Raw genomic sequence first — 12,305 nt, forward strand, 5'->3', positions numbered from 1 at the left:
TTAACATTAGTTTTCCTGTTTAACCCTTTCATGCACGAATTATGAGAACCTTAATCAAGATTTTTTTTTCCTGAGTGTTTTTATTCCTCTTTAGGCATGAAAAAAACAATGCGATTGAAAATTTTCTTATGAAAAATAAATAAATTTTTAAAAAAGTTAAAAAAAAAAAAAAATAAAAAAAAAAATAATAATAATAATACATTTTTAAAAAAAAATTGTAATAATAATTTAAAAAAATTCTTAGGAACCTATTTTTCATGAAGTTGCAAAAATGTCCACTCAGCTGGACACCATGCATTTAATTTTTGAAGCGAAGAAACATGCATTTACTGATAATTGCGTGAAAACTATAACTATTACACTCAGGGGAGATCTACACAGTGTTACCAATTCATGTCAGAAACGATAGGTAATGTCTTAAAACTTTAATAAAGATATGTGTAAATAAATAAATAAATAAAATAAAAAATCCATGAATATACAAGAGAACAGCTGTAGAGTAAGTGTCCACTGTAGTGAGCAGTATACATGAAAGGGTTAAATTAACTATTGGATATTTTCTATAGATTTTTGATACGCTATGTTTTTGCTACAACAAATAACTACTGACTTACAGGTTGTGTTGTATATTTCATGTGTTGTTTTCCAAATATGAATTGCTACCTTCGGGTAGACGCTATAGATCAGGGGTGTCAAACTCATTTTAGTTCAGGGGCCACATTCACCCCAATATGATCTGAAGTGGGCCGAACCAGTGAATTAATACCATAATAATATATCAATAATGCCAACTCCAAAAATTTCAATGTGTTTTATAGTGAAAAAAGTAAGATTACATTATGGAAACATTTGCATCTATAAACTGTCCTTTTAAAAATGTGAGTGGCATGAACAACCATTAAAAAACTGAAATTTATGAAGAAAAATAAGTGTAATTTCAACTATATTTTGCCTCTGCTTATCATTTGTAAATGTGCATTATGACTTACAGATCACAATGGATCTGCAAATTTACAAAATATTTTAGTCACTGGCAGAATATTAGTAAAATTTCACTTACTTCTCTTAACACATTTCTAGTTTTTCATATTTTTTGTGAAAGGGTAGTTTGTAAATTTACACATTTTCATTTTTTAATTTCCCTTTTTTTTTTTTTTTTTTTTTTTACATTTAAACAAAGGAAAAATTTGGAATTGTCATTATTTGTAGGTTTTTATGGTAGTATTTTACTGATCTGACCCACTTGAGACTAAAGTAGGGCTTTTTATGACCCCTAAAGTAAAACAAGTAAAACCTATCTTATCTTATCTTATCTTATCTTATCTTATATCATGAGTCAATATATAATTAAGGTACTTTTGAAGTCCATGGGATATATCTTGCATACATCTTCATTAGAAGTTAAAAAAAAAAAAGATAATAATAATGATTTTTATGTTATGATCATGTCTTTAAAAATTCCATAATTATTTAATTATGAAAACAATCACTTATTCATAAATGATTAATAAATGACTAGATATACTAAAATGTCAACTAAATAACCACATTTAATAACAATCACCTTCTAATGAGCTAAACAATAATAAAATGAACTTATTCAAAAATAGTTTTGATTGTGTTTTTTTTTTTTATTAAGTTGAGATAATCATGACAGACATTTCGTTTTTGGCAATATATCAAATTTTATACGGAAAATAACAAATTCTATCTGTGTCCGAGAAATCCCTTTCAACTAAGTTACATTACATTACAAAAACACCTCTGAAGGAAGTGTGTAAATTCCTAATCACATGACCTGCTCCGCATGATGTCACTTCCTCCTGAAGAAAACTCCTCTTTCTTAGTTATTTAATATAGTGTGCAAGTCAAGTGTGTATTTATCGCCCTTTTCTGTCAACTGTGTTACTACAATATCTTTATAAATAACTTTCAATTTCCATTTTACTCAATTGTATATATAATATTTAGAAGAATGTTTCGGTAAAAATGCAATGTGGTGTTATGGTTATGTTGATTTTAGGTCTGAAAAATTGTCAACTATACCTGTGGACTATGTTACCCTGTAGAGGGAACTCAAAAAGTCCCTCATTTGTATATTGATCCAGGCATTTGCTTTAGCCTCACTCTGGATTAGGTTCAGCCAATCACAACCATTTGTGTCTGTTTGACTGCTGCTCTGATTGGCTGTTGGGTTATTCAGTTATATCCAGTAACATTCTGATATAAGTCTACTGATGACACATCTTGGATTTTTTTTTTTTTTTTTTATGAATTAAGAGGGCCCAGACAAAATAGTAAAGGAGAATTAGTCTAATAATAATAATTGTATTAATAATACTTTATAAATATGAATTAGTCTCAAAGTAGCAGGCTACTATATTACCGTTTGTGAGTTGTTTTTTTAGAATCACATTCAGTTTTTCAGTTTAGTTTCATTTCATTTTACAAATACCTTTTATGTCTATTTCACTTTTAGGAAATGATAAGCTTAGTTTTGGTGTTAATTTAACTTTTTTCAGTATTATGAGGAAAACCTTGGTTTATTGAAGCTCAAAAAAGTCAATATTATTTGATAAAGGTCACATATTGTATAAAGCTGTTTTATTCTTTAGGACTAAAAACCATTAACTGCATAAAATGAATAAAAAAATAAAAAAATAAAACCCAGAATGAAGCTTATTTTACCTGTAATTTAACTTACAGTTCACATTGAATTATTCACTGAAGTTTTTATGTAGTGCTGTGTTATTTAAACCTTTTACTTTTAATTTCAGTTACAAAATATTTAACAGGAATTTAAGGGATTGTCCAAATGAGTAATGTACTCTACACACCAAAACAGTACCGATGTAGATGTAGTTTCATTCAACGGCGATTAATCACTGTGACTGCATAATTACAAGGGTGATTTGTTTCAGGGAAATCTTTGCTCCATTTATGTCACTGACCCTGGTGAAATTGGGTCAACTGACCAGCTCCATCCAATTTCCGAGAAGTCTCTACTACAGGCATCAACCTGAGCCAGTTCTGGGAAATCTATAATTATTCTATCTGAACCATCATGAGGTTCCAAACCCTAGTTCAAATATCTCAAGTATTATCATAACTTGTGCAATAATCAATGCTGTTACACTGTTAAAAATGCCATTTACACCTATGTTTGTATACAATTTGAAGAAAATATAGTCATGCAGTAAAAAAAAAAAAAAATTAAAAAAAGAACCAGTTCTATCCCAAGGCTAAAATTTGAAACATATATGAAGACATGGTAAAACTTCCAAAATGTTCATTAACTGGCCACATGGTAATTTGGGTGCTCAAATAAAGAGTATTTTTGTGAAAAACTGAAATCGACCCATTTTATTCATTGCCTCACAGCAACACTTTTCATTGAAATGTAGTCTTTTTGCAGTATATTGCTGCATCTTGACCATGAGAATCCATGCAAAAAAAAGAGGTCTGTACATTCATCCATTCTGGCACAGTGCAAGCCTGAAGAGAGAGGACCTTTGGAAGAATTAGCCTTTTGGCCTGATTTCAAGGCCTCATGAACCAAACATGAAGGCACCTACAATTATTTTGATGCAAAATATGGTCTTTTCAGTGGGATTTCACCCCAGACAGTAAGTTTCAGCAGTGTGGATGGAAGACCTAAGGAGATATAGCTCCTCAAAGTTGGCCCAAAAGCAAATTTGCAAAATAAAAAAAAACATTAATTTTCAAAGGGTTGTATCTCCTAAACTATTACAGATATGACATTAAAATTTTGGATGTATTTGTTTCTCTGGTATGCGAAGAAGTGTGAATTTTTTCAGAATTTTCTGAGGGGGTCATGTGGGGACCATTGGTTGAATTGCCATGGAATGACCCTATATTGTATATAAAATGTCCATAAACCTCATATCCTCTTGGTTTTCCAGGACCAGGATTGGGCGGTTTCCAAATGACCCTTATTTCTGAAGAGGAAATACTGTACGCTTTCACATCAGACGGTGGTTCCCTCGGTTCTGTCAAAAAATATTAAAGAAACAGCAAATACAAAACTTTTAAGATGCTAAAAGTGATTGCAGGCGTACAGCCATATAGCCGCTAACGCTAACTCACCGCCTTCAGCCGAGTGGATGACGACGACTTTACTGAATGGCCCGTCTCCCTTGTTGTTATAGACGCCGACTTTAACTTCGAAGGGGGTCAGGGGAGGGAAGGTCTCGTCTCTGTACTTGTACGTTGTAGAGTCGGCCGACGTCACCATCTTCTCTTTCCAGCCTCGGGTTCCGTTGGCGCGAAACGCAACGATATACCCAAAACCTTCGCCATTCTGGAACTCCTCAGAAACAGGCTGGAACGATCAGAAGACGAAGACACAGTTATTCATTCAAGAGTAACATTCAATGAGACACAGCGACCTGGTTTATCCAATCCAACTTTATTTGTAAAGCACTTTAAAACAGCTGCAGTGGACCAAAGTACGGTGGCCCAGGGGTGCAACAGCCCAAAAAATTATCCATTACTAGAAAAAAAAAGAGAACAGCCCAAAAAATTATCCACTATACGAATAAAAAGACAACAGCCCCCAGAATTATCCACTATAAGAAAAAAAAGAGAACAGTCCAAAAAATTATCCACTATAAGAAAAAAAAGAGAGCAGCCCAAAAAATTATCCACTATAAGAAAAAAAAGAGAGCAGCCCAAAAAATTATCCACTATAAGAAAAAAAAATGAGAACAGCCCCCAAAAATATCCACTATAAGAAAAAAAAAGACAACAGCCCAAAAACATCATCCACTATAAGGAAATATCGTCGGCTTCCCGATACAACCTGCTATATGACTTTTGGCAAATTTTACAGGAGAAACAAAAAACTGTTTATATAACAGGAAACTTTGAAATACGACAAAAAATATCTATTCTTTAAATGTTGGTACTTATGATGGAATGTAAACAACTTTCACAGGAGACTGAAATTTGAAGCTATAATAGGGGAGATAGGTTTTTATTCCCAACCAAAAATGTCACTTAGCAGGTTTTATCAGGAAGCCAACAATATGACCCCTTTAAATAACAGTAACAAGTGATTTGTAATGTATTACAGTTTGGAAGTATCTTGTACAACACTGCAAATAAACAGCTCTTGGTGACAAAACAATTCCAATCATAAATTTCCCCTTGAAGGTATTTTCATCTGACCAGTTTTCAATTCACTACCCATTTACTGCAACTGTCTGTCAGTGTTAATAAAGATGCAGCCAGTGTTGAGTAATGGAAACAAATCATATCTGGTTCCGCTGTACTCATTATGTTGCCATTTATCTTCCGACTGTGTGACAAAGGGGGGTTGGATTTTTTTTTGGAGGGGGGGGGCACCGGTTTTGTGTTGTGGCTTCACAAAGCTTATCTACGGTTTGCCTGAAGTGGTGAAACTGGGGGGGACTGTCTTCCACAGCTGCTCCACGCTTAATCAAATCAAATGGCAATTTATTAAGTGAGCTCGAATTTAATTAAAACGCCAGCTACGGGGATTAAATCTTTGGCTAAATTTAATAATTGACAAACACCTGTACACCTGTTTTTGGCAACAAGTCCGTTGCCGCCGCCGCCGCTGCTTTAATATGCTGATTTGCATACGCTTCAAAGCAATATTGTGCCCTGAAGGGATCATCCAAATGAGCCATCCAGTCTACGGGGGACACGGCGGTGACACAGATGTAGTTTGCGTTTGATTCAACGGCGACCAATCACCATGACTGCCTAATTACAAGGATGATCAGTGGAAATGAATTAGCTCCTATCAAAGTTATTATCAGAGCTGGCAAAGCTTTAAAAGACATGCCAAGGAATATAGGTCTTTATAAAAAAAAACAGCAGGAACAAATTAGCTTAGTCTAGAAACAGTCGCGGTTCTGGGAATTTAAATGGCGTCAGCTCAGTGTGAATAAAGTGTGACAGGGCTGATAAAAGTGAGCTAAGTCTTGCGGATGGAAATCGCGGGGCCTGCTGGGCTCCGTGATGGTGACGGTGGGGGCATCGCTAATGGCTCTTCCCAGTGGCTCCTGCAGAAAAAGCCGCCGCCGCCGCCACCGCCGTTGCTCTCCGTCGACTATAATGAGACGGCTGAATGAAGCTGCGGAGACTGTTTAGTCATTCATCCTGCTTAATAACCCTGCCCACCATGGCCGTCCAGCCTCTGACAACTCTCCACAGATGATTGGAGAGGCAGAACTACCGTGGGCTCGCATGCTTCGACTGCCAAAAAGGGCCAACATTCCTGCTCCGTCTCTTTTAATATCCATCTCCATTGATCACTCACGTAGCCCTGATTTATTTCCAAAAGCATTTAGCAGAAACCCGAAGAAATAGGACAGAGCTAAAACAACCCCGAAAAAACAGGAACTGAGGACCGAAAAGGAGGACGCTGCGTCTCAGTGGAGCGTCTCAGCACTGTCCTGTGATACTGTTGTAAACTGACAGATTTATTGATGGGTGGCCGGTTCTTGTACCCCGCTGGAGGTAAAGGTGTCATTTTATACAAGTGCTTCAATTTTTCACAACAGTGACCTCAGTTCTTCACAAATAAAATAAAAAAAGACTGCACTGCAAAAACAGCAAGTGCAGGTTAAATAACATTAGCTCATCAGTTAATGTCTATACCAGGGGTGTCACACTCATTTTAGTTCAGGGGCCACATTCAGCTAAATTTGATCTGCAGTGGGCCGGACCAGAAAAATAATAACATAATAACCTATAAATAATGACAACTCCAAATTTGTGTCTTTGTTTTAGTGTAAAAAAAAAACCCAACAACATTAAATTATGAAAATACTTACTTTTATAAATTATCCCAAAAAAACAAAACAAAAGAAAAAAAAAATTGAAAAAACTGAAATTTAAATAAAAAAAACGTAAGAAAATTTAGCGCAGTTTTAACAATATTATGCCTCAACTTATCATTTCTACATGTGCATTATGGATCAGATCTACAAAGACACTAAACACTGAGGAACAGGCAGAAAAATAGTTAAAATTGTGCTTAATTTTCTTTAGACATTTCAGGTTGTTCATATTTGTTCAGGTTATTCTCATTTTATTGTTACAGGATAGTTTGTAAATGTCAATATTTTCATGATTTACTGTTATATTTTGCACTAAAAAAGGAAAAAGAAAGTTGTTAATTCTAGATTTTTTTGGCTTAATTGAAGATTTTTTTTTACGTAATTGAAGATTTTTTTTTTGGCTTAATTAAAGATTTTTTTTACTTAATTGAAGATTTTTTTTTTTTTTGGCTTAATTAAAGATTTTTTTTACTTAATTGAAGATTTTTTTCAGCTTAATTCAAGATTTTTTTTTTTTTTTTTTACTGAATTGAAGATTTGTTTTTGGCTTAATTCAAGTTTGTTTTTTTTTATTTAACAGAAGATTTTTTTTTGGCTTAATTTAAGATTTTTTCCTTAATTCAAGCTAAACACGGTGACACAAACCATCTACTGATCTAAACTGTAATATCTGTTGATCCATTAATCCTATCAATACATGTAAATAATTGGTGTAAAATACAGTTTGTCGTCTTTTCATGGTCATCAGATATGACCCATTTGGATGTTCAGAGGCTCCGTAGTTACCGTGGAAACATCGTCATCTTCTACAACATTGATTCACCAGTAAAACCCATGGAGTTTGATGAATGACAGTGGATGGAGACACTTGATTTGTGTTCAGTTAGTGATAGATTTTGCTGAAAAAGTCACTTTTTCTTCAGTTTTCTCTGTTTTTGATATAATAATCCTCAATTTTAATCTAAGCTTTTATGAACATCTACATGATCAGTGAATTAATACAAGAAAATACCAAAAAAAACACAGTAGATAATATTAAAATTAATGGTGATAAATCACTTCAGAAAGGATAAATATAGAGAAAAAATCATTTGGGGCCTATCACAAAAGCAGCACTGGGTCTTTATGGGTAAAGCAAAATTCCATCATTATCTTGTAGTTTTATCATAATTCAAGTGGTCTAAGAAGAAATGTGATTTCTAACTCCATGAAAAATAGGTTCATAAAATAAATAAATAAATAAAAAAATAAAAATCAATTGTATTGTTTTTTTCATGCCTGAAGAGGAAGAAAAACACTCAAGAAAAAAATATTGACTGAGGTTGTCATAATTCATGCATGAAAGGGTTAATATGGGTAAAACACCAGGGGCCTCATGTATAAAGACTTGCATGGATTTCATACTGAAACCTGGCGTACGCCCAAATCCAAAAAAGTCTGTACGCACAAAAAAATCCAGATGTATAAAACTGAGCGTACACCTGAATCCAAGTACATTTCCTTTATACATCTCAATCAGCGTGGAATTGAGCGCATGTGTTGGAGTACCTGACTCCTCCCTCTCCACACCCATATTTAAATATGCACATCAGTATAAACAGGGTCTGCAAGTGGGATTCCCTCTGGGATTCCCCTCTCTGCAGGATCGGATGATGTCGTCAAGGTGGACGCGAAGCAGAGGCCAAAACAGGCAGAAGGAGAAAAGAGATGAACTGAGACCGTTTGAGCAGAAAGTCGACGATATTGTGGGTGACACTTTTCTCACAGGGCTGATGCGGATCACCCCCAAGGTAAATATACAGGGTGTCCCATAAGTCTCCATACATAGGAGACATAATACATATGGTTCTAACATGTATTTCTTTATATTTCTTCTTTATAGTTCTTCAGCAGTGGAGGACACGCATTGAAATGTGTTCCCGACAAAATGGCAGTCATATAGAGCATATTATATAAATAAAAATGGTTTATGTCAAGAAACGTTTATTTTTCCTATGTATGGAGACTTATGGGACACCCTGTATATTTAGTATTTGTGTAAGTCACACATTAGTTCATTCTACGGGTCATCCAACAGTCTGATCACAGCCAAACAAGATAATGGTTCATGTGTAATCATGTCAGGATGTCAAAGAGGAAATCAAAGACTTTGACTCATGTTCAATCACTCAAATTATTATTTTCCAACAATGAGGCAGAAGACGGTCAGACCCAGTATCATCCTCCTGTCACAGAAGCTTCCTGTTGCCTCTCCGGTGTTAGCCGATCCTCCGGTCCGCCACAGCCCACTGCTGATACCCGTCAGACTGGCATGGGTCTGTCCTGACCCGAGTCACAGGAGGACATCGTGAGTCAATGAGCGACTGGACCGACGAATAAATGTTCTCACAGATATGAAGACTACATTAACTCTTTCGGTGCCAGACAGTTAAGGGGCTAATAAGCCTTAAAAGTGCCACAGAATTTGGCCGTTTTTCAGTATTTCGCGTCATTTTTATAATATTTGAAGAATCCTGCAGGAAACTGCTCGGTAACATCTGACTGATTGCTGATTAGATTCAAAACGCACAGGACGCAGCTGATTCATTATTGATCGTAATTTGCATAATTTTTAATAATAATAATAATAATAATAATAATAATAATAATAATAATAATAATCTTTATTTATATAGCACTTTTCATACATTAAAAACTGTAGCACAAAGTGCTTTACATATCAGTTTAAAAATCAGTACCGCCCCCCACCCACACCCACCCACTCACCCGCACACACACACACACACACACACACACACATATACATGCAAACCCACAAGCTCACACATACTTAAGAAGACTGACTGAGCACGGGTAGACCAGAACAAAAATGTACAAGTAAAAGTAAAACATCAATTTAGGAGGCGCTGTCTCAGGGAGCCATCCGCACCAGGAGGCAGCCGCCGACCCCGGCGACCAGGCACCAGCAACACAGCCCCGCATCCCAACTAGTGGGAGAGGGCCAACTGGGACCCCCACCCACCAGAAAGGAGCGGACCCCAGTGAGAGAAGGCGCCACAGCCCCCGGAGTCCACAGCCGCCCCCCGGCATGGAGGGCTCCCTCTGATGAAACACCGGAGAATAAGAAACATTAAAAAGATATAAAAATATTATTTGGTCGCGTGACCTCAAATTCCCGTCTGATTGGTCTCAAAAGGGGGACACAGAAAGAACGTCATCGAAATGTGAGAAAGAAATGGGGGTGGATGGTTTGTTTGTACACAAATATGGCATGTTCTCCAAAGCCGATCTGATCGGCCCGTGGCACTTTAAAGGTTGTATTCGAAAAGCCGATTTAATCGGCCCATGGCATTGAAAGAGTTAATGCATTTATCAAACAGTGAATTTTGTGCCCTTGTCTCTTTATATGGTTGTTGCTGAATGTTCTCCCGGGCAGGATTGGCTTTGATGGGTCCAGGGTCTGGTTGGTTCTGGTTCTGGTGGTGGATGTGCTGCTCTGACAGTAGGATGACGTGCTGGTGTGTTCATTATTCTTCTGTGTATCTCCGATGTGCACATCGATCGGAGAAACGACCTTTGTCACATTATTAACAGTTTCTCAGTGTCACCTCTAAGTGTCGCCAAACGTTCCAAAGCACTACAAACGTGCGTACGCCAGCTCTGGACTTGGCGTGGAGGACCGCACATTTCCACGGTCATTTCACTCTTTGTACATCTGAACGTGAGCGAGGAAAAGGGCGTACGTCAGGTTTTTTGTGCATACCCACGCTTTATACATAAGGCCCCAGATCTGTACATCCAAAACGTGCATTCATTAATTATTTATTATTATTTTTCCTTTTCTCTATTACATTTTTAATGGTCTTGCTGATGATATTTCTGCTGAGTCTTTGGTATGTTAAAAATAAAAACGGCAATAAAGCTCATCATAAATTCATAAAACCATTAACAAAGTCCCAGTCTGAGGGTTTTATGTTTAAACCAAGACCCACTCATGGTCTGGTGTGATCTTAAGTATCTGCACATGGTCCTAAAGACACCGTGTCCTGTATTTATTCATAAGAAGCTTGTCAGTGTGCTGCATTAGCCAAGTTAATGACACTCTTGAGTTATAAATAGAGTGGTTTACCACCAAACACCAGCCCATCTGGAATGGACATTATCCCCCATAATGTACCACCGAGGTGCTCTTCTCCTCATGTGAAGGTTATCTTCCCAGTGGCAGTTGGGTTCCCATACTTAATAACTACAAGAATAACTGTCAGTTGCTTCCACATCTGTTCACCGTTCCCCTGTTAATAGATCCTGATCTCAATTACAAATTCTCAGCATTGCTCATAGTAATTCTGTACATGCTGTGCCCTGAACCTGGCCGGGAGCCAAGCTGTCCACTCGGAAACGCTAATATCGTCTTTACTTGGTGCAAGATTTATAGCGTTACGTACAAACCAACAGACATTCATAAACACTGTTGATTCATTGGGAACATCTCTGAAATTCAAGGTTAATCATCATTGTGCCTCTCTGGTGGGACCACATTTACAATTCAGTACATCTTAATCACTTGCCTGGCTGATGCAGCTCTGTGCAAACGCAGGGCCCAGCTGGCTTTCTTTGAACATTGTCAGCAAATTCTGCAATTGTGGCCAAGTTGTGCCCTCAAACTCCAAGACTCTGTATGGTTAAACAAATTTATAAGAGGGACCTGCTTAAAATGCAAGGAGCTGTGATCTTGAGGCAGCGCTATTGTTCATGTAAAAACATGAGTAATGCCATTCTGCAGAGTTAACAATACTCTCACATTTATAAATCTGACACAGAAAAAGCTCCAACGTTAATGCAATCATGTGCTGGAAAACAAACCTATATTTCAATGGATATTATTTAATCATTTCAATTATGTTTGTATGTTTTTTTATGCTAATCAACGTAGCGGTTTAGTTGAATGAGCTCCATTTGTTATACAGTAATGCTTATAAGTGGTAGTCTTTGCTGCAGCTATGACTTTATTTCCCCTGGGACCAATAAAGTTGATTTTTTTTAATGTCACTCTTGTGTTTTGTCTTTTTACAATTAGTAATCCAACCTCTGGTTTTATGGAAACCACAATACCCCAGTGAAACAGAACACTTCCACATCTCAAACCTCAGTAAAATCCCGTAAGAGGAGATCATATGTGTTGTAAAACCCAGCCAGATGGGTCTACGATGCCTCCTCTCTCAAATGGATAAAAGGTGACTTTGCTCTAGCGGTGGGCCCTCACCTGAGCCCCCTTAAAACTCAGAAGACCCACTCCCCTGAGGGTCAGATAGCAGTAAAGACTCTAACCTCCACCTTTGTGGTATCCAGCTGCTTATAATGTTCACCGCCATCACTTTTTTTTCTATCACTTCCTCAGTCTTTGTAGCATCCACACCTGGGTGGTTTTTCCTACTCTATGTCTCTCTGCAGCTGCGGTCATGTCCATTTCCT

General features: G+C 36.8%; 1 protein-coding gene across 1 annotated transcript in view; it reads right to left on the reverse strand.

Annotated features, from left to right (window-relative positions):
* The window catches only part of cntn5 (contactin 5), a 513,272-nt gene that overhangs the window by 19,565 nt on the left and 481,402 nt on the right, over positions 1–12,305 (reverse strand). The window contains exons 19-20 of the mRNA XM_030151777.1: positions 4,108–4,342; positions 3,901–4,010 (exon numbers count right to left, since the gene is read on the reverse strand). Coding sequence (XP_030007637.1) covers positions 3,901–4,010; positions 4,108–4,342 — 345 coding nt within the window. The remainder of the gene's footprint in view (positions 1–3,900; positions 4,011–4,107; positions 4,343–12,305) is intronic.

Source organism: Sphaeramia orbicularis, chromosome 13 (genome assembly GCF_902148855.1).
Source record: "Sphaeramia orbicularis chromosome 13, fSphaOr1.1, whole genome shotgun sequence".
Lineage (NCBI taxonomy): Eukaryota > Metazoa > Chordata > Actinopteri > Kurtiformes > Apogonidae > Sphaeramia > Sphaeramia orbicularis.